We start from the raw sequence: 21,764 nt of genomic DNA on the forward strand, positions 1-21,764 counted from the left end.
GACGGGGCTGCGGACCCTCCAGGGTCCGGGCGGAACACCAGCGAGGACGAGGCTGTGGACCCTCCAGGGTTCAGACAGGAAACCAGAGCCGAAGACGAGGCAGCGGACCCTCCAGGGTCCCGACAGGAAACCAGAGCAGGGGACCCACCAGAGCCAAAGACGAGGCAGAAGACCCTCCAGGGTCCAGACGGGAAGCCAGAGCCGAAGACGAGGCAGAAGACCCTCCAGGGTCCGGACAGGAAGCCAGAGCCGAAGACGAGGCAGAAGACCCTCCAGGGTCCAGACAGGAAGCCAGAGCCGAAAACGAGGCAGAGGACCCTCCAGGGTTCGGACAGGAAACCAGAGCAGGGGACCCTCCAGGGTCCCGACAGGAGCCAAAGGCTGGGGGCCCCTCAGGATCAGGGCTGGAAGCCAGAGTTGGAGGTTCCCCAGTGACTGGACCAGTCGCTGGGGCTGAGAGTCATTCTAGGTCAGACTGAGGACCCAGAGCTGAGGACCCTCCTGGGACAGGATGGGACGCTGGAGGCGAGGACCCTCCATACTCCAAGCAGGCCACCCCCAAAGCCAAAGTCAGAGCCACCGCCATCCCAAAATGTAAGAAGTCCACAGCCTCGGTGGATGGCTTATTCAGGGCAGCACAGGGAGGCCCCAAGAAAGGGGGCGTCGTCTGGAGCCCGCCCTCTGGCCAAGACGGGGGGAGCGACGTTGTCTGGAGCCCGCCCTCTGGCCGAGACGGGGGGAGCGACGTCGTCCTGGGCGGCACCAGAAGGGATGCCGTCATCTGGAGCCCGCCCCCGGGCGGCACCTGAAGGGATGACGTCATCTGGAGAAGCAGGTGAAGGCAGGTGATCCACCAGGGCAATCTCTGCTTGGAGCGTCAACCTCAGCTGGTTGGCCTGGCTCCAGAGGATCGCCAACTCATAAGGGGCGACCTCAGGGCCGCGGCTAAAAGCAGCCGACGTGACCGCCTCTGTATCTGCTGTGCCAGTAACAGGGGACAGAGGACACGAGAAGATAGGAAAGGCGACCACTACGAGTCCCACGGACTGCAAGGAGTGCGACGGCCCACCCATCGCTGCATGCAGCTTTAATTAGGGCCCAAGCACGAAACGTGCGAGAGCACCGGAAGGGCAGGCTGTGTACCACGGATCGCAAGGAGTGCGATGGCCTGCCCATGCAGCTTTAATTTAATTTGTGAGTTAGTTTATTAAATTTGATGTATTTTAAAATGTTATATCCAATAAAAGTCACAGCTGTAGTGATACAAATCATATTTCAAGGTAACATCATTCTTTTATTTGGGTGGATCTTTATGGTGATTGTGCACATGACAGTTCTTATGAAATACTTCCTGAACGTTTTGTCACGTAGTCCATAGATGATGGGACTTAGAAATCGAGGAAGGATTTGGAATATAATGAAAGTCACGAAAAAGATATAGCTTACAGGGAAAAACAAAGTGAGGGTTTTGGTCACCATGGGCTGCACATAAACCGTCATACATAACAGCAGCTGACAGCCATGAATGAGGATTGTGTTTCTGGCCTTTTTAGCATTTGAAGCAGCAGCTTTGGCCACAAACAAAATCCTGAAGTAAGTGTAGAACAGTGTGATCCAAACTACAACCAGAAATAATATGTGAGTTGCATCCCTTTTCTTTATACTTAAGCTACTCCTAAACACATTATCTTTTTCACAATACACTCTTGACTGAAAGAACTGCAGAGGTTCAGTGGCCAAGAGGATAAATAGATCTGGTAGGATAGTAAGTGAACTTATTGACCAGATTATACCAATTACAATACATGTTCTTTTTACTGTACATATGTTTCTATACCTGAGTGGAACACAGACAGAAATGTAGCACTCTGCTGCCATAACAGCGAGATTCAGAGGAGTGTTTTGTGATGTGAGGATCGTCGGCAAGAGAAACAGCAGACAGATGGAGACGTAGACAGTGTTTAAGGTGAAGGTGAAGACGAAGAGGGAAATGCTGGTCGTCAACAGCAGCAAGTCATTTAACACCAGGTGGATGAAAAGGATGTAGCGAGGGTTCATCTTCAAGATCTGAGGTGGAGTGACAGCATGAGGAGTTAGATTACAGTGTGTCTCACATCTTGATCTCACTGTTCTGACACTGAGCATTGACAACTGTAACTGTAGAAATATTCAGTGTCTGTACTTGTTCAGCAGTGATTACAATCAGTGTGTCACATGAGATGAAAAATAATAAACATGAATTCAGACAATTAGTTTTCTAATGAGCTTTGAGAAGAGCAGGTATGAAAGGAGAGAAGAGCGAACAGTCTCTCAGCATCTGTCACACCACACACTGTGCTTCACAAAGAACTCTGCAGTACTCACATCGTGCTTGTTGAATGTGTGGATCATGGCAGCATTGATGTAGTTCATGGTGAGGCCCAGAATGACAACGGTCGTATTCATGTAAACAGCTCTGACAAACCTTTCCTGACTGTTCCAGGTTGCATTGCTGTCTGCAGGTGTCGAATTCATGTCAGTTTCTGATAGATGTTTTTCAAACATAATAAACACACAATACAATAAAACACTGTAAATATCCTTTAAAACTAAATGGTAATAATTTGCATATTCGTACGTTAAGATTTCAAGTTGGAACATGGAATGAATCAGAGGCTGTGAAGTAAAAAGCAGTTAGATACAGACCTCAGGTGGTGGGTTCTGGTCAGGAGAATAATGAGCTGCAGCTGCAGTTAAAGTATTTTTATACTTTATGAGCAGTGAGAACATGTGCGTGTTGTGAGGGTGTGGCAATGAGTGACGCAGTGCTTTCAGCAGGTGTTGGTGTTTATTACATATACTTTCATAGCTGTCTGTTGGATTTTAATAAGAATGACTTAGAATAACATACAACAATGCAATGTCCCCATGGCTAATAAGATCATCATATAGGTTGTTGGATCATTTCTATAATAGACTCCAATACTGTGATGGCTCATTACACTGTCCATTGGTTCAAAATTGTACACTGCTCACAGAAACAAAGGGAACAGTAAAACAACACCTCCTAGATTTCATTCAATGAAATATTCCAGTTGAAAATCTTCATTTCTTACATAGTGGAATACGTTGAGAACCAAATAACATAAAAATGATCAATGTAAATCAGAATTATTAACCCATGGAGGTCTGGATTTAGAACCATACTCAAAATGAAAGTGGAAAATGACATCACCGGCTAATCCGGTGGCACTCACATCACAGCTGATGAAGACAATGGAGCGGCTCATCCTCGACCTCCTCAAGCCCCAAGTGCATCAGGCTCAGGACCCCCTACAGTTTGCCTACCGGGCAGGTGTGGGTGTGGAGGATGCCATTCTCTACCTCGTACACTGTGTTCAAGCACATCTGGACAAAGGGAGGGGCACAGTGAGGATTCTTTTCTTGGACTTCTCAAGTGCTTTTAACACCATCCAGCCCCTGCTGCTACTGGACAAACTGAGGGAGATGTTATTGGACCACTACTTGGTGTCTTGGATTGCTGACTACCTCACGGAGAGACCGCAGTATGTCAGGCTAAAGGACACCACATCAGACACTGTCATCAGCAGCACCGGAGCTCCCCAGGGGATGGTGGAGATTGTAGGCAACTACAAGTACCTCAGGTTGTGGCTGGACAACAAGCTGGACTGGACATGCTGTACAGATCACCTGTACACGAAGGGCCAGGGCCGTCTGTACTTCCTGCGAAGACTGGGAGCCTTCAACATCTGCAGCAAACTCCTGTGGATGTTCTACCAGTCTGTGGTGGCCAGTACACTTTTTTATGCTGTTGTCTGTTGGGGGGGGGTAACATGAACAAAAGGTGTGCTAACAGGATGGACAAACTTATTAGACGGGCCAGCTCTGTGGTCGGCATGAAGCTGGACTCCCTGGTGACAGTGGCAGAGAGGAGAACACTAAGAAAACTTCTGGCTATTGTGGACGATGCCAGTCATCCTCTGCACACTGTCATCAGCGCTCAGAGGAGCCTGAACAGTCACAGGCTGTCCCCCTATCCATCAAACTTTACAACTCTGCTTTTTGCAGGAGGGGGAGAAGGAGGGAGGAGTACAGCCCGCCTGGTACAACACATGTGCAATGATTTATATTTGCAATAATTCATCTGTACCATCTATGCTGCTGTGCAATTTTTGTACATAACTCCTATACATTTACTGCACTATATCACATTACCATTTATGCTGCTGTGGAATGTTTGTACATAATTCCTCTTATCTTTTATTTTTTACTGTACTATATTCTATTTTTTTCTATTTTATTCTATTTAACTCTTGCTCTGACTGTCGGTGTTGTATTGCTGCTGGTACCCAAATTTCCCTGAGGGACCTTCCCAAAGGGATTAATAAAGTATATTCTATTCTATCCAACTTGAGTGGAAGTTCCTCAAGACCAGTCAGAATGAGGCTCAGTATTGTGTGTGACCTCCACGTGCCTGTATGACCTCCCTACACCTGGGCGTGCTCCTGATGAGGTGGTGGATGTTCTCCTGAGAGATCTTCTCGCAGACCTGGATTAAAGCATCAGTCAAGTCCTGGACAGTCTGTGGTGCAACTGGTGGATGGAACGAGACATGATGTCCCAGATGTGCTGGATTGGATTCAGGTCTGGGCAACGGGCAGGCCAGTCCATAGCATCAATGCCTTCATCATGCAGGAACTGATGACACACTTCAGCCACATGAGGCCTAGCATTGTCATGCATCAGAAGGAACCCAGGGCTCACTGCACATCCTGGTACCTAATGGCAGTCAGGGTACCTCTGGCTAGCACATGGAGGGCTGTGCCTCCCCACACCATTACTGACTCACCACCAAACCGGTCATGCTGGAGGATGTTGCAGGCAGCAGAATGTTCTCCACAGCGTCTTCAGACTCTGTCACGTGTGCTCAGTGTGAACCTGCTCTCATCTGTGAAGAGCACAGAATCAGAATCAGAATCGAGTTTATTGCCATGTAAGTGAGAAACACATTAGTTCAATCCCAACTCCTCCCTAGTCACTGTTGTGTGTCCTTGGGCAAGACACTTTACCTGCATAGCCTCCAGTGTACTCACTGGTGTATGGCGCTCTTTGCTGGGCTGCCTTAAGCAATTTCCCTATTGTGGGACTAATAAAGGTTTCAAATTTAAATTTAAATTTAAATTTAATTTAATTTAAATTTAATTACTAGGAATATGCCTTAGTGTCTAGTGCAAGAGTGCACTAAAAGCACCAGGGCGACTGTTCAAGGTGCCCTTTTGGCTCTCGAAAATAAATTTGCAGATTGCGGTACATACAACAATACAATCACATAATGACATTGACCCTTGATTACAGTACACGTGGTAACGTGATGGAATTTTTTCTTAGACATAGAGGATGGGGGGAGAAAACAACAGATACGAAGGCAGATGGGAAGGAAGGGAGGGGTAGGGAGGGGAATGTATGTGTGTCAGTTCCATGAGAAGTGTGTGCGATAGTATGACTGAGACCGCCGAGATGTTTACAGGCAGTTCACCAGTTGTCCTTGAAGGGAGATAGGAGTTGCACAGGAGTCAGATAGGAGCACAGCTGCTGGGCTATACTTCAGGGCCGGGAGAGGGAGGGGGGGAGGGAGGGACAGACAGGAAATCAACCAAAATCACAACAACAATTTTCGATCTGTAATTAATTTGCCCAGATCAGTGATCAATAGGTCAGTCCGGCCTCAGTGCTCATTTGTCCCTTGCAGGTGCATGGAGAACCTTCGACATCTCTTCCAGCTTGACAGATATTCCTTCCATTGAGATCCTCAAATGGTCGGACTGCCTTCCGATGTTATCCACCCACTTCCAGCCCTCTCCGGAGCGGGCTGAAATGTTGCAGATCAGCCCTTCCATCCGGTCCATCTTCTGATGTAATTCCGAGTTCCGAGGTCCCATGAGTCCAGGGTCTTGTTTTGTGTCCCCGCTTAGCGGTAGTGCCAATTTGCCAGCAGCGGCTTTTCCAACTTTTCGGTACAGCAGGACAGCTCCCACGCAATTCAGAAGTATGCCTACTACCAATGTCCAATAGATGAATAGATCCTCCACATCTTCTAGGGTCAGTGGCTGGAGACATACCAGACGCCAGGTTTCCCAGGAATCACGGACATATCCACCAGCAAATGTCCCTTCAGGGCAGAGGGGTTCTCCCGGTGATGTCTTCCTTTGTGAGAAAATGTTTTCCAATGCACTGAGCGACCAATTTATTAGCTCCATGTCAAAAAAACTATCCCAAGGAGAGCAAAGCAGGGTGTTCAGGGAATAAAAAGTCACAAAAATCACAGGACAGGACAAGAGAGAACAGAGCAGAACAGAGCAGAGCGGGAGCAGTCAGAAACACATCTGCACTCCTTGAAGGACAGATAAGACCAATGGTGAATCTGCCAATCTTTGTGTTCTCTGTCAAATGCCAATCGCCCTGCACGGTGTTGGGTTGTAAGCACAAGCCCCACTTGTGGATGTTGGGCCCTCATACCACCATCATGGAGTCTGTTTCTGATAGTTTAAGCAGAAACATGCATATTAGTGGCCTGCTGGAGGTCATGTTGCAGGGCTCTGGCAGTGCTCCTCCTACTCCTCTTTGCACAAAGGAGGAGGTAGTGGTCCTGCTGCTGGTCCTATGGCCCCTTCCACGTCTCTTTGTGTACTGGCCTGTCTCCTGGTACCTCCTCCATGCTCTGGACACTGTGCTGACAGACACAGCAAACCTTCTTTCCACAGCTCTCATTGATGTTTCATCCTGGATGACCTGCACTACCTGAGCAGCTTCTGTGGTTGTAGACACCGCCTCATGCTACCTCTAGGGCTGAGAGCACTGACAATATGCAAAAGTGATCAAACATCAGACAGACATGATGAGAACAGAGAAATGGTCTGTGGTCAGCACCTGCAGAACCTCTCCTTTATAGGGATTGTCTTGATAATTGCCTCTTATTTCCACCTGTTGTCTGTTCCACTGGCACAACAGCAGCTGAAACTGATTCACAATCAGTGTTGATTCTAACTGGACAGGCTGATTTCACAGACTTTTGTAGTGATCCCTGGCCCCCAATGCAAATTAACTACACAGTGCACTTGTCTTGTAATTTTCTTTATTTAATTTAAAGTATTATAAAATGTTATATCCAATAAAAGTCACAGCTGTAGTGATACAAATCATATTTCAAGGTAACATCATTCTTTTATTTGGGTGGATCTTTATGGTGATTGTGCACATGACAGTTCTTATGAAATACTTCCTGAACGTTTTGTCACGTAGTCCATAGATGATGGGACTTAGAAATCGAGGAAGGATTTGGAATATAATGAAAGTCACGAAAAAGATATAGCTTACAGGGAAAAACAAAGTGAGGGTGTTGGTCACCATGGGCTGCACATAAACCGTCATACATAACAGCAGCTGACAGCCATGAATGAGGATTGTGTTTCTGGCCTTTTTAGCATTTGAAGCAGCAGCTTTGGCCACAAACAAAATCCTGAAGTAAGTGTAGAACAGTGTGATCCAAACTACAACCAGAAATAATATGTTAGTTGCATCCCTTCTATTTATACTTAAGCTGCTCCTAAACACATTATCTCTATCACAAAATACTCTTGACTGAAAGAACTGCAGAGGTTCAGTGGCAAAAAGTATAATCAGGTCTAGTAGCATTGTAAGTGAACTTATTGACCAGATTATACCAATTACAATATATGTTCTTTTTACTGTACATATGTTTCTATACCTGAGTGGAACACAGACAGAAATGTAGCACTCTGCTGCCATAACAGCGAGATTCAGAGGAGTGTTGTGTGCAGTGAGGATGGTCGGCAAGAGGAAGACCAGACAGATGGAGACGTAGACAGTGTTTAAGGTGAAGGTGAAGACGAAGAGCAAAATGCTGGTCGTCAACAGCAGCAAGTCATTTAACACCAGGTGGATGAAAAGGATGTCGCGAGGGTTCATCTTCAAGGTCTGAGGTGGAGTGACAGCATGAGGAGTTAGATTACAGTGTGTCTCACATCTTGATCTCGCTGTTCTGACACTGAGCATTGACAACTGTAACTGTAAAAATATTCAGACAGTGTCTGTACTTGTTCAGCAGTGATTACAATCAGTGTGTCACATGAGATGAAAAATAATAAACGTGAATTCAGACAATAAGTTTTCTAATGAGCTTTGAGAAGAGCAGGTATGAAAGGAGAGGAGAGAGAGCAGTCTCTCAGCATCTGTCACACCACACACTGTGCTTCACAAAGAACTCTGCAGTACTCACATCGTGCTTGTTGAATGTGTGGATCATGGCAGCATTGATGTAGTTCATGGTGAGGCCCAGAATGACAACGGTCGTATTCATGTAAACAGCTCTGACAAACCTTTCCTGACTGTTCCAGGTTGCATTGCTGTCTGCAGGTGTTGAATTCATGTCAGTTTCTGATAGATGTTTTTCAAACATAATAAACACACAATACAATAAAACACTGTAAATATCCTTTAAAACTAAATGGTAACAATTTGCATATTCGTACGTTAAGATTTCAAGTTGGAACATGGAATGAATCAGAGGCTGTGAAGTAAAAAGCAGTTAGATACAGACCTCAGGTGGTGGGTTCTGGTCAGGAGAATAATGAGCTGCAGCTGCAGTTAAAGCATTTTTATACTTTATGAGCAGTGAGAACACGTGTGTGTTGTGAGGGTGTGGCAATGAGTGACGCAGTGCTTTCAGCAGGTGTTGGTGTTTATTACATATACTTTCATAGATGTCTGTTGGATTTTAATAAGAATGACTTAGAATAACATACAACAATGCAATGTCCCCATGGCTAATAAGATCACACAGATCATCATATAGGTTGTTGGATCATTTCTATAATAGACTCCAATACTGTGATGGCTCATTACACTGTCCATTGGTTCAAAATTGTATTACATAATCAAACTGTAAGGCTTGCTAGTCAGGATTCTACCTTCAGCTATGTCTCCTAATCAGTACATACATGTTGCTGAATAAAGGCCTAGCTGTTTTATTTTTTATTTTTTTTCACACTTTGTTACTGACTTTACCACAATTAATATTAATGACACATGGTTGTATTATTTTATTTTAAACACTTGCATATTAGTATTTTGAGTATTAGCAGCATGTCTGCTATCAGTGTTTTCTCTAGAATTCCTCGTGTTTACAAAGGTTTTCTCAGGTGTGCTGAGCCCTCACAGGCACCATACTTCTCCCTGTGGCTTGATGATCAGATCAGCACTGCTTTGCTTGCTGTTTTTCTTCATTTTGTTTCACATCAGATTAAAAATTGTCAACAGGACCATGTTTTTTTTGGTAGTGATCCCTGCTGGCCCCCAATGCAAATTAACTACACAGTGCACTTGTCTTGTAATTTTCTTTATTTAATTTAATGTATTTTAAAATGTTATATCCAATAAAAGTCACAGCTGTAGTGATACAAATCATATTTCAAGGTAACATCATTCTTTTATTTGGGTGGATCTTTATGGTGATTGTGCACATGACAGTTCTTATGAAATACTTCCTGAACGTTTTGTCACGTAGTCCATAGATGATGGGACTTAGAAATCGAGGAAGGATTTGGAATATAATGAAAGTCACGAAAAAGATATAGCTTACAGGGAAAAACAAAGTGAGGGTTTTGGTCACCATGGGCTGCACATAAACCGTCATACATAACAGCAGCTGACAGCCATGAATGAGGATTGTGTTTCTGGCCTTTTTAGCATTTGAAGCAGCAGCTTTTGCCACAAACAAAATCCTGAAGTAAGTGTAGAACAGTGTGATCCAAACTACAACCAGAAATAATATGTGAGTTGCATCCCTTTTCTTTATACTTAAGCTGCTCCTAAAAACATTATTTGTTTCACAAAACACCCTTGACTGAAAGAACTGCAGAGGTTCAGTGGCCAAGAGGATAAATAGATCTGGTAGGATAGTAAGTGAACTTATTGCCCAGATTATACCAATCACAATACATGTTCTTTTTACTGTACATATGTTCTCATACCTGAGTGGAACACAGACAGAAATGTAGCACTCTGCTGCCATAACAGCGAGGTTCAGAGGAGTGTTTTGTGAGGTGAGGATGGCCGGCAAGAGGAAGACCAGACAGATGGAGACGTAGACAGTGTTTAAGGTGAAGGTGAAGACGAAGAGCAAAATGCTGGTCGTCAACAGCAGCAAGTCATTTAACACCAGGTGGATGAAAAGGATGTAGCGAGGGTTCATCTTCAAGATCTGAGGTGGAGTGACAGCATGAGGAGTTAGATTACAGTGTGTCTCACATCTTGATCTCGCTGTTCTGACACTGAGCATTAACAACTGTAACTGTAGAAATATTCAGACAGTGTCTGTACTTGTTCAGCAGTGATTACAATCAGTGTGTCACATGAGATGAAAAATAATAAACATGAATTCAGACAATAAGTTTTCTAATGAGCTTTGAGAAGAGCAGGTATGAAAGGAGAGGAGAGAGAGCAGTCTCTCAGCATCTGTCACACCACACACTGTGCTTCACAAAGAACTCTGCAGTACTCACATCGTGCTTGTTGAATGTGTGGATCATGGCAGCATTGATGTAGTTGATGGTGAGGCCCAGAATGACAACGGTCGTATTCATGTAAACAGCTCTGACAAACCTTTCCTGACTGTTCCAGGTTGCATTGCTGTCTGCAGGTGTCGAATTCATGTCAGTTTCTAAACAAAGCGTTTAAGACATAACAAACAAGTTATGACAAAACTGCATATTTTCATGCTGAGTTATGAAGTTTGATACTGACCTCAGATTGTGGGTTCTGATTGAGACTGAATGTCTGAACAGCAACAAAGGTTTTTATACAGTAAGATGACTGAGTGTAGGTGCAGTATGTGGGTGTGTGAATCTGTGACGTAGTTGATAAGCGGTCTTACACATGACCCTTTAAAATACTATTTAACAAGTGTATTATCTTTCATCCTTAGGGATGAAAGCAATCAACCAATGAAACACCTTAGGCCTCCTTAGGGAGGCCTTGACTGACCCATGTATTAACTGTGGTGTTTTGCTGCTCTCAGTGAGGAAGGGCAGGCTACACCAGATGGAGAGGCTGCTGTTTGGGGACAAGGCCCCATCCTCTGGGCTACCCCATAGGATCTCTGGGTCCTAGAAACAGCAAGTCAAATGCAGACGTAAGAAGGCGATGTAGCATGCCCCTTTTCACCAAGCAGTGGGGCTGCTACATGCTGAGGTGAAGAATCTTAACACATTGGTGCATGTACCACCTCAGTAGATGAAGCAGGTGATGCAGTATTAACAAGGGCTTCTTACTCACATGCCAGTGACTGTGCACTTAGCCCCAGAAAGGGTCCCATGAGTTGGTGCTCCTAGGGAGGAAGCTTTGTTCGCGACTAGCAACAAATCTTTTTTCTGGGGGTTCTTGGAGACTTTGGTGTTTTGGACTGACATAAAAGCACGTATTGTTCTATAGTATATAGTATAGGGTGTTTTCTACTCACTTTCTGTCTCTGCCACGATGTTATTCCACTTTCCTTTAGCATTTACATTTAGCATTACAATTCCATGCAAATTGTCAGTCAAGCAAATTAGGCAGTGGTGTCATTCAGCGACAGTGGGGGACTGTGGGTCTCTCGCACCATTATTTTGAGAGTCATGGTCTGAAAGGTTTGGGAACCCCTGTACTAAAGTACTTGCAGTTTTTGAATCGTTTTCATATTGAGGTGCTCTGAGGCTGCATCCCCCCACAGTGAAACAGGGAACATCATGGGACCTGCCACAGATAATGGCAGACCCTGGGAAAGTACCCCTTTGAACCCATGGTGAAAAGTTCCAACCATTTTCCAAAATATTTTTTTATTTAATTTGAGGTTATAAATTTGAATAGTTGTGAAAACAAAGACTCCAGAAACCCAGGGAGGCCTGCTGCCATATTGGTTTAATATTAATAATAATTTAACAAACCCTGTTTAGTTTTGTAGTGTCTGCAGGAGTAAATGGCGGTATGGAGCTGAGATGATTGAATTTTTGTATGTTTGGTTTCTCATGGTGTGCTTACATTACATAATAGATGCCCTTTCAGATACTTCCTGAATGTGTTGTCTCGTACACCATAGATGATTGGACTAATGGATCGTGGCAGGACCTGCACAACAATATAGTAAGCAAAGAGGGAGTCTGTGTAGTTCTTAGGGAACCATTGCTGCACAATAGTTAATAACTGAGGGGCTGCATACGTCGCCATGCACAGCAGCAGCTGAAAGCCGTGCAGCAGGATGGTGTTTCTGGCCTTCTTTGCATCTCTGCTTGCTGTTTTTGCCGTGAACATGATCCTGAAGTAAGTGTAAAATATAGTGAACCAAACAATAACCAGAAACACTGAATATGTGACGTCCCTTTTCTTGACGATCAGGGGGTTTGGGAAGACGGTTTGTCTGAGACAAAACACCTCTGTGTGAAAGAAGCCCAACGGCTCTGTGGCCAAAGTGATGAAGAGGTCAGGCAGGACAGACAGCATGCTGGTCGTCCAGATTAAACCAATCAGCATTAACGTTCTCCTGACGGTGCAGATCTGAACATGGCGTAGGGGGACGCAGATGGCGATGTAGCACTCCACCGCCATGCACGCCAGATTCAGAGGGGTGTTTTCAGTGGTGAGGAGGGCGATCAGAATTAAAATGCAGCAGATGGAGACATTGAGTGTGTAGATGGTGTAGCTGATGACAAACAGGATGATGGTCAGAGTCACTTGGATCATGTCATTGACCACCAGGTGGATGAAGAGGATGTACCGAGGATTCATGTAGAAGATCTGGAGAGAAGAACCACAGGAAGCACAGTGACACACACGGTTTCTGAAGGTTTCTGCAGTGATGTTCTAAATATTCATCAGCTCATTATACCTGATGTTTGCGGAAGGTGTGAATGAGGCCGACATTGATGTAGTTGATGGAGATGCCGAGAACCACAACGATCACATTCTTGGTCACAGCTTTGGAAAAAGAGTCTTGATACCGGGCGACCAGCGTCACATTGCTGGAAGACGTGTTCATCTCTTGAATAGCTGAGTTTTGGCCTGAAACACAATGGAAAACTTTATGTTAAATCATTTTGTGCAAAACTGGTCACCCTATTCTGCACCACGGAGGCTTACGGGGGTTTATTCAAGCTTTGATTCTACCTTCTGATGCCTTCACTCTGAGCAACAGCAGGCAATCAGTCAGCTGGTGAATGATAGAGGAACATGAGTGAAAATCAAAACAACAAAAACATGCAGGGGTCACAGTGAAGTGTCTGACTCGGTGTTTGATATAACAGACGCTGTCTGAGGACAGATGTACTCCGTTAGAGGATGTTTTTACACAGTCCTCTGAGTTCCTGTCAGGAGTGGATGGAGACCAGAGACAGAGCTAAAACATAGCATTAGCACATTACACATTCTGTTTTAGATGTGTAACACTTACCTTGTGCTCAAATTAGGATTTCCATCCAATAAATACCTGTAGCCCCAACTCAAAACAAGTACATTTATGCATGTTGATGAAGATTCTCAGTCATCCAGGTCATCATACGTAGAGAAGATTGAAGCAAGGCGTCTGGACTTGTAGAGTTTTCTTGAAACACTACAAGTCTAGGCGCCTTGCTTTAATCTTCTCTATACATTTATGCATTATAATGTATAATAGGTTTGTCCACCATGATTTTTTCCTGTTAGTCCGACTCAACCTAAAGAGTGCTCAACCACCTTTGAGAGTGACAGGCGTGTCACAGCAAATACCTTTTATGTTACACCTTCTAAACATATTTGAGTGTTGTTGGAATTATAATAATGTGTCACCTCTAAGAGGGGCTTGAATCATTTTTTTAATGTACACATTTTAGAAAAAATTGTCAAAAGCACCCAGACTTACTGACTGTGAAAGCACTATGTAAGACTTTCATATTTCAGCAAAAACAAAAACATTCTGCTTGTATTACAGTGATAAAAGCATCTGCCTGCTAAACTGTGCTGCCTGCAGGCCAGATAATAGTAACCACAAAGAACATGTGCAGCAGCTGGCCTTAGGTTACAGTGTTCTTTTCAAATAAGCAAATATTTGTCAAAATAGACAAAGATAGTTCTCAATGGCAACATCTGGTGTAGTTCTCTGTTCAATGTGAAATATAGAATGATTATCTATATTTCAAACATGAATATTTACATTACACTTAAAACTCTCCTTCATTCCTTTCTAAAACTCTGTTGCATTGTTAAAGGCTTCAGTTCTCAACAACCAGAAAATCCCACACTTGAGAGGAGACAGGAAAAAAAACACAAGCAGCATTCACCTTCATTTAAAGAGTGACACAATGATTCCAGTCAGTCAAGCTTTATATGTGCTGATTAAACCCACATCTCATCCTGTGTGTGTGTCTGTGTGTGTGTGTGTCTGTATGTGTGTGTCTGTGTGTGTGTGTCTGTCTGTGTGTGTCTGTGTGCGTGTGTGTCTGTCTGTCTGTGTGTGTCTGTCTGTCTGTGTGTGTGTGTCTTTCTGTGTGTGTGTGTCTGTGTGTGTCTTTCTGTGTGTGTGTGTGTCACTGTCACTCTGCCATTCCAGCTCCAGTTTTCTACCAGTGTGGCTTTATAGGGATCCAATATTGTTTTTAGATGTTCTAGGATCTGGGATCCTGTGTTTTTTGAAGCAAAGTTCTAAAATAACATGATTAAAAAAAAACAACCTTTGCAGGTGATTCTCAGTGCTAATAAACTGGACTGGATTTCCACAAATAAAATGCCTTATACACACTAATATTAATATGTACATACATCTGCTTTGTGTTTGACCGAAAGTCGTCGGTAAGGGTTGTTTGGTTGCTTAAGGTGTTCTGACATTGCACGTCAGATACGCTTTCATATGCTTCCTGAACATGTTGTCTCGTACGCCGTAGATGATCGGACTAATGGATCGCGGCAGGATTTGCACCACAACATAGATCACAAAGAGGGAATCCGTGTTATTCTTAGGGAACCATCGCTGCAGAGCGTCGCTCAGCTGTGGAGTCGCATATGAAGCCATGCAGAGCAGCAGCTGGAAGCTGTGCAGCAGGATGGTGTTTCTGGCCTTCTTTGCATCTCTGCTTGCTGTTTTTGCCGTGAACATGACCTTAAAGTAGGTGTAAAATATAGTGAACCAAACAACAACCAGAAACACTGAATATGTGACATCCCTTTTCTGAATGATGATGGGACTGGGAAACACAGATTTCCTGACACAGAACACCTCTGTGTGAAAGAAGTCGAGCGGCTCCGTGGCCAAAGTGATGAAGAGGTCAGAAACAGCAGACAGCATGCTGGTCGTCCAGATTAAACCAATCAGCATTAACGTTCTCCTGATGGTGCAGATCTGAACATGGCGAAGGGGGACGCAGATGGCGATGAAGCGCTCCACCGCCATGCACGCCAGATTCAGAGGGGTGTTTTCAGTGGTGAGGAGGGCGATCAACATGAAGATGGAGCAGATGGAGACGTTGAGTTTGTAGATGGTGTAGCTGATGATGAACAGGATGCTTGTCAGAGTGACTTGGATCATGTCATTGACCACCAGGTGGATGAAGAGGATGTACCGAGGATTCATGTAGAAGATCTGGAGAGGAAAAGCATTTTTCAAGACAGCACCAAGTGTGACGTCCGTCATGCCGACAGACAGTGGCACGCTTTCATTCATCTAAATGTGAGCACAGGTGTGATTGGAAGGCAGAATTTGATCGGTGATCGTCAGACCTGGTGTTTGCAGAAGGTCTGAATGAGGCCTGCGTTGATGTAGTTGATGGAGATGCTGAGGACCACGACGATCACATTCTTGGTCACAGCTTTGGCGAATGAGTCTCGATACTGTAAAACCACAGTCACATTGGCAGATGACGCGTTCATCTCTTGAAACCTGGAAAGATATTGGAATCCTGAAAAATATTTGCATTGGACGACATACATGAGGACACTGATTCCTGTCCTGAAAATCAGGGACATTTCCACAAGAAGAGAACTCAGTGTAGTTGTGTAAAGTAGATTAAAACGTTTCAGCTTAGTTTATTTACAGTGCAGAGAAAATGCATCAAATGCTGAAAACCTGCAAAATGAAGGCGCATTGCAAGAAAAGTCAGCACCAAACTAGTTGTTTCCCTCCATCACGTGTCCTGTAATATGAAGTTTTACAGATTTTTGATTTGGATGTTTGTCTTTTTTGGGACATTTTGTCCTCATTGTGTGAGATATCCTGACAGTGTCCTGCTGTGAAGAAATGCTGTGGTGAGTCTTAGTGATAACTCAGCAAGAATAAATATCTACTGTTCCTCTACCAACTGCATTCAGTACTAATACAGTCTGTTAATCACATTTTGTTATCAGTCACTTTCAGTTGTTTTTGTGTATACTTGTAAGAAACAGCAAAATAAAAACAAGACACACACACATTAATCATAAAGTGTGTACAGTGCACAACAACATGTAATGAACTTACTATGGGATGAAGCATCAGTCAAAACACCGCTCAAAGAAAAGGGAGCTGGACCTGGAACTTACCGGGGTCATGGACCAACACTGAAGTCCCCTGAAATCTCAGACTTTATATCTGGTTTCTCGGGACACGTGGGTGTGAGTGTGTGAGTGTGTTCAGGTGTGTAAGAGTTGAGCACTGTGGTGTGTGTGTTTTTTTTCTTTTCTCCAACTCCAAACTTTTTTGTGACATTGATCATTTTGTAATGTTTAGTGATTCAACTGCTTCAGTTTATTGAAATGCTCCATAACTTTAAGATGATTGACACCTCTATCAAAAAGCCAGAACCAATAGATTTGAAGTGCAGTACTAATAGTTGTGCTAGACTCACCAATGACCAGCCACATAGAAGAAAATGCAATATATGCTAAACGACAGTTGCAACATTCTCCCCAAAAAACATCCTCCACAAACATAATAAATGTCCAATCCTAAAAGTTTTAGTCTTGAATAAACACAGACATGTTGGTCTGTCTGAACCAAGCATTTATTAGGGATGTCCCGATCAGGTTTTTTTGCCCTCGAGTCCGAGTCTGAGTCATTTGATTTTGAATATCTGCCGATACCGAGTCCCGATCCGATACTTTCCGGACTCTCTATAAAGGCACTCATTGCAGCAAAACCAGTGTGTGTGTGTGTGTGTGTCGCGCTACCGCCACACTGGGAGATTTCACACACGCAGCATTGAAGTCTCAAACCCAGGACCTCTCGCGCCAAAAGCAGCTGTCATACCCCTACACTACAAGACACAGAGCCACCCTGCATAGAAGGCGTCAACTTTGAGGTAATGTCCGATTCCGATCGAGTCTGAAATCACGTAATCGGGCCCGATTTCCGATCACGTGATCGGATCGGGACATCCCTAGCATTTATTGCTCTCAAATGTGCAAATTTACAAAAGAAACAGTGGTAAACTAGTGATTTTTTAACGTATATTCTTTGGCCACTAATTTACCGAATATTCATAACATAGCAAAACAAACAGGTGCATTAGAAAGTTGACACATTTTGTACTACATGTACTGAAACTGTGTGCTTTAGGAAACAAATATTTTAATAGTTTAGTCAAAGTCTTGATTTTCGCAGCAATGTTGTAAAACATTTAAAATCATGACCACAGTCTGACACTTCAGACAACTTATCCCATAAAAACCTTGGTGACCGTTTGTAAAGAATGCTTTCAAAGTAAAGGTCAACATCTGATTGGATGAACCATCTGTCAATGACGAGCTAAATTCAATCAATCGGATTATTGACGAACCAAAGACGCATCTTTGAAAGTCAGCAAGTATCAGCTGCTGTAAAGCATTGTGGTTGTTTTTTTACTAGAAAACCAGAAAAAGGATTGGAGGTCATATATGTAATATGAAGTGTTTGAGCCTCTGCAAGCTGAACCAGTTCTCTGTTATCATTTTATTAACAGTAACATTTCGTAAACACTTAAAATCAGACTGTAACCCTTCGTTTCCTAATGTGGCCTCACTTTACACAGCAGATATGTCTTCAGGTACTTCCTGAACGTTTTGTCTCTTATGCCATATATGATTGAACTAATGGACCGTGGCAGGACCTGGATGATAATATAACAGGCGAACAGGGAATCTGAATAATTCTTGGGGAACCAGTACAGCAGAGCCTCTTTCAGCAGGGGCTCCGCATATGTCGCCATACACAGCAGAACCTGGAATCCGTGCAGCAGGATGGTGTTTCTGGCTTTTTTAGCATCTTTGCTGGCAGTTTTTGCCGTGAACAGAATCTTAAAGTAAGTGTAGAGGATAACCAACCAAACTATGACCAGATACACGATGTAGGTGACGTCCCTCTTCTTGATGACGTGTGGATTTCGAAAGACAGTTTCTCTGAGGCAGAACACACGAGTATTAAAGAAGTCCAACGGCTCCGTGGCCAAAGCGATGAAGAGGTCAGGCAGGACAGACAGCATGCTGGTCGCCCAGATTAAACCGATCAGCATTGACGTTCTCCTGACGGTGCAGATCTGAACATGGCGAAGGGGGATGCAGATGGCGATGTAGCACTCCACCGCCATGCACGCCAGATTCAGAGGGGTGTTTTCAGTGGTGAAGAGGGCGATCAGGATTAAAGTGCAGCAGATGGAGACATTTATCTTGTAGAGGATGTAGCTGACGATGAACAGCATGACAGTCAGCGTCACCTGGATCATGTCATTAAACACAAGGTGGATGAAGAGGATGTACCGAGGATTCATGTAGAAGATCTGGAGAGTGGGAAGAAAAGCAGGAGGGACGTTAACATTTCTTTTTTCAAGGCTTCTTGTTCATTTACCAGGAAAAATCCACCGGATTACACGTCATCTGGACTCAAAGTAAAAATACTGCTACCAAATTATGACATGGTCATCACACACTTCACAGCTTAAGGTTGGACTTTCAGCGCTCCTCATATGAGCAGCAGTCAGAGGACTCAGACATCAGTATGAGGAAGAGGATGGATATTTGTATACATAAAAGCATCCATCCACAGTGGATGGTTCTCATATCCTCACATCCTCATAGTAAAACTATGAGGATGTGTGTTCAATAGTGACACAAACATTTCGAAAACTGCTGTTGTACATGTATTTTAACATGCCTGTTACACATGATGACATATTTCTTTACATTTTTATGTCGTATCATAGAATCAGTCCGACCTGGTGTTTGCGGAAGGTCTGAATGAGGCCTGCATTGATGTAGTTGATGGAGATGCTGAGAACCACCACGATCACATTCTTGGTCACAGCTTTGGTGAGGGAGTCTCGATACTCTATTAACACAGTCACATTGGTAGATGACACATTCATGTCTCAGAGGCTGACAGACTGGAGACAGAACACAGCAGAAAACACGCTCAGTTAGTCAGGGCGTTAGCCCAAAAACTCATCCTGTTTTTCCAACAACAAAGGATAAAATGTTCGGCCGTGGCAGTGAGTCTTTTTAGTTTATGCATATGAATCCACATGAGTTCAGAAAGAATAAAGAGATTGACACATTTCCTGTTAGAAGCTGAAACAGACAGAAGTGCTCACCTCAGGGTCTGGATCAGGGCATCAACTGGAAACAAAAGACAATCAATGTGTTGTTATTCTAAGCTAAATATAAGCATTTACAAACAAATTACTGATCTCACTTTGTGTCTGACTAAAAGGTTTTTATATTATATTTTGTCATCAGGCTCAAAAAAGTACAAAATATCATCATAAAAAACAACATTTACACATAGTGTAATATATATAAAATAGAACATAGTGATAAAAATGTGTCACTACTGTTTCTGTGAAACCGTGACAGCACTCACCTCAGTCCGTTCAGACCACGGCGGCAGCATCACCTCAGATTTTATAGGTATCTTGTCATTCCTCCAAGGAGTCACAGGCGTGTGCGTACTGCACATGCTGTGCATGTGTTTTGTGTGTCTGTGTGTGTCTGTATGTACATTAACATAAAATCAGTAAACATATAAATGATATCACAAAAACAAAAATGCCTTAGAAACGACCACTTTGCATGTTTCTGCATCATATATGTTGTCACCATGGAAACCAAACATGGTTATGGCAGATGGCAAAGCTTTCCCTCATAAAACGTGCTTTATGTTATGAAAGCGCCTGTTTTAACCCAAACATGGCCGTTACCTAAACCTTAACAATCAGGAATCATCAGTCCCTGTGCCTGGGACAAGGTTGTCTCCACCTTCTGACCTCCATCCCATCAGTTCTGTGGTCCAATGACACCAGGTCAAACGCTCTTGATGTTATGGCCATTAACCAGGTGTGAATGTGGTCTTTACTCATGAGGATGTTTTGTTACTTTCACTTTGTCCCTTTTGGATTTAGGACGCCTCCTCCTTAGATCAACACAACATTTGTCTCGGTTTATTAATCGGTTAATAGTAACAAACATGGTTCAGGTCTGTCACCATGGTAACCTTTTTGTCCTAGAGATTGGCATTTGTCTTCATTTCTCAGCCCAGCTGCATTACTAACAAACATCTTATTTTAATAATAAAAATAATTGAATCTGTATCCACAACTTTTATTGGCCCAACAGAAACATTTTTATGTGGATGTAAACAAAAACAGGCATGTGCATAATTTTGGGGCCCCCTTTCAATCACATTCATTTCAAGACCTGTAGAGATTTATAGATGAGAAGCTGCAGCACAACAGCAAAACTGCTTTGATTAGCTCGTTCGATCTTCAGTTACAAAGACAGGTGGGGTCAATCATGAAAAAGGCCGTTTAACAAAGGTAACTGCTGGCTGTGCTTGTCCTAGCTTCTTTCTAATGGCCTTTCTACACTGTGTGATTTTTAGCGATCTTATAAGACCATTGCATGACACACGTGAATCTAATAAACTTTGGTACGATCGCCAAGTTTGATGCGTGCACATTGTACGACCCTTCACTGAATCGTAGCCGATCACAGGTTACGTCGTGCGTCAACATGTGAGGAGGAAGACGTGGATGCGGAGTGACAGGTCGTAGCAGCTGTCACACTGTGAGACAGACCTAAATTTCTGACACCGCTAGAATTTTATCTTAGCTTGTCTTTGGTCGCAAGACGCTGACAACGGCCGTCGTGGAACCTGTCTCACAGTGCAACGTAAGACCACCGATTTAGAGCCACGACCATCTCCACGATTCTAATACAATTGCTCGTCTTTCGTCTGCAACAGCCCAAAGTCGCACAGTGTAAACTGGGCATTAGAGAGTGGAAACATGGGGGCCTCTGAACAGCTCTGCACTGACCTACAAACTAAGATAATTCATTATGATGAGTTAAGAAGGGTACCAGAAATGATCTGTAAGGTCTGGACTGTCTGTCTTCACTGTCAGAAATGTAGTGTAGAAATGGAAGACCACAGGAGCAGTCACTGTGAAGGTGGTAGGTCGAAACAAATACAGGAAAGACACGGGTGAAGGATGCTTAGAATGAGACTAAGATAATTATTTGGTCACAACCAGAGGAGGTATGCATGGTGAAAAACACACACTGAACTCCATGAGAAGAACTTATTGCCTACTGTAACATGTGGTGGAGGGTCCATCATGTTATGGAGCTGTGTGGCCAGCACAGGTACTGGAAACCTTGTTACAGTTATGGTTAGGGTTAAGCCACATGAATTCCTCTCAGTATCAGCAGATTCTTGATAAGAATGTTCCAGAGTCAGTCTCAAA

The 21,764-nt window shown here is 43.6% G+C and overlaps 6 protein-coding genes across 6 annotated transcripts; all 6 read right to left on the bottom strand.

The window, feature by feature from the left end:
• Positions 1–1,275: 1,275 nt before the first annotated feature.
• LOC114451241 (odorant receptor 131-2-like) lies at positions 1,276–2,445 on the bottom strand. The gene is made up of 2 exons (XM_028429818.1): positions 2,365–2,445; positions 1,276–2,067 (listed from the first exon to the last, which is right to left on the bottom strand). Exons 1-2 carry the CDS (start codon positions 2,443–2,445, stop codon positions 1,276–1,278), a joined length of 873 nt encoding a protein of 290 aa, XP_028285619.1.
• Positions 2,446–7,203: 4,758 nt separating this feature from the next.
• LOC114451242 (odorant receptor 131-2-like) lies at positions 7,204–8,377 on the bottom strand. The gene is made up of 2 exons (XM_028429819.1): positions 8,276–8,377; positions 7,204–7,986 (listed from the first exon to the last, which is right to left on the bottom strand). Exons 1-2 carry the CDS (start codon positions 8,375–8,377, stop codon positions 7,204–7,206), a joined length of 885 nt encoding a protein of 294 aa, XP_028285620.1.
• A 1,110-nt stretch (positions 8,378–9,487) lies between these two features.
• Positions 9,488–10,661, bottom strand: LOC114451243 (odorant receptor 131-2-like). Its single transcript, XM_028429821.1, has 2 exons — positions 10,581–10,661; positions 9,488–10,279 (listed from the first exon to the last, which is right to left on the bottom strand). The coding sequence occupies exons 1-2, from the start codon at positions 10,659–10,661 to the stop codon at positions 9,488–9,490; spliced, it is 873 nt and encodes a 290-aa protein (XP_028285622.1).
• A 1,417-nt stretch (positions 10,662–12,078) lies between these two features.
• On the bottom strand, positions 12,079–13,087 carry LOC114450997 (odorant receptor 131-2-like). Its single transcript, XM_028429494.1, has 2 exons — positions 12,938–13,087; positions 12,079–12,846 (listed from the first exon to the last, which is right to left on the bottom strand). The coding sequence occupies exons 1-2, from the start codon at positions 13,085–13,087 to the stop codon at positions 12,079–12,081; spliced, it is 918 nt and encodes a 305-aa protein (XP_028285295.1).
• A 1,803-nt stretch (positions 13,088–14,890) lies between these two features.
• On the bottom strand, positions 14,891–15,945 carry LOC114451244 (odorant receptor 131-2-like). Its single transcript, XM_028429822.1, has 2 exons — positions 15,796–15,945; positions 14,891–15,658 (listed from the first exon to the last, which is right to left on the bottom strand). The coding sequence occupies exons 1-2, from the start codon at positions 15,943–15,945 to the stop codon at positions 14,891–14,893; spliced, it is 918 nt and encodes a 305-aa protein (XP_028285623.1).
• A 2,090-nt stretch (positions 15,946–18,035) lies between these two features.
• On the bottom strand, positions 18,036–19,388 carry LOC114451245 (odorant receptor 131-2-like). The gene is made up of 2 exons (XM_028429823.1): positions 19,239–19,388; positions 18,036–18,803 (listed from the first exon to the last, which is right to left on the bottom strand). Exons 1-2 carry the CDS (start codon positions 19,386–19,388, stop codon positions 18,036–18,038), a joined length of 918 nt encoding a protein of 305 aa, XP_028285624.1.
• Between the last annotated feature and the right edge of the window lie 2,376 nt (positions 19,389–21,764).

The sequence above is a fragment of the Parambassis ranga genome, chromosome 18 (genome assembly GCF_900634625.1).
Source record: "Parambassis ranga chromosome 18, fParRan2.1, whole genome shotgun sequence".
NCBI classification, from domain to species: Eukaryota; Metazoa; Chordata; class Actinopteri; family Ambassidae; genus Parambassis; species Parambassis ranga.

Excerpts from the sequence above, each read along its gene's own strand:
- LOC114451241 (XM_028429818.1), bottom strand. The coding sequence starts at position 2,445 with ATGAATACGACCGTTGTCATTCTGGGCCTCACCATGAACTACATCAAT. Across the intron at positions 2,068-2,364 it reads ACACATTCAACAAGCACGAT|ATCTTGAAGATGAACCCTCG; the intron begins GTGAGTACTGCA and ends ACTCCACCTCAG.
- LOC114451242 (XM_028429819.1), bottom strand. The coding sequence starts at position 8,377 with ATGAATACGACCGTTGTCATTCTGGGCCTCACCATGAACTACATCAAT. Across the intron at positions 7,987-8,275 it reads TGAGTACTGCAGAGTTCTTT|ATGAACCCTCGCGACATCCT; the intron begins GTGAAGCACAGT and ends CAGACCTTGAAG.
- LOC114451243 (XM_028429821.1), bottom strand. The coding sequence starts at position 10,661 with ATGAATACGACCGTTGTCATTCTGGGCCTCACCATCAACTACATCAAT. Across the intron at positions 10,280-10,580 it reads ACACATTCAACAAGCACGAT|ATCTTGAAGATGAACCCTCG; the intron begins GTGAGTACTGCA and ends ACTCCACCTCAG.
- LOC114450997 (XM_028429494.1), bottom strand. The coding sequence starts at position 13,087 with ATGAACACGTCTTCCAGCAATGTGACGCTGGTCGCCCGGTATCAAGAC. Across the intron at positions 12,847-12,937 it reads ACACCTTCCGCAAACATCAG|ATCTTCTACATGAATCCTCG; the intron begins GTATAATGAGCT and ends TCTTCTCTCCAG.
- LOC114451244 (XM_028429822.1), bottom strand. The coding sequence starts at position 15,945 with ATGAACGCGTCATCTGCCAATGTGACTGTGGTTTTACAGTATCGAGAC. Across the intron at positions 15,659-15,795 it reads AGACCTTCTGCAAACACCAG|ATCTTCTACATGAATCCTCG; the intron begins GTCTGACGATCA and ends TTTCCTCTCCAG.
- LOC114451245 (XM_028429823.1), bottom strand. The coding sequence starts at position 19,388 with ATGAATGTGTCATCTACCAATGTGACTGTGTTAATAGAGTATCGAGAC. Across the intron at positions 18,804-19,238 it reads AGACCTTCCGCAAACACCAG|ATCTTCTACATGAATCCTCG; the intron begins GTCGGACTGATT and ends CCCACTCTCCAG.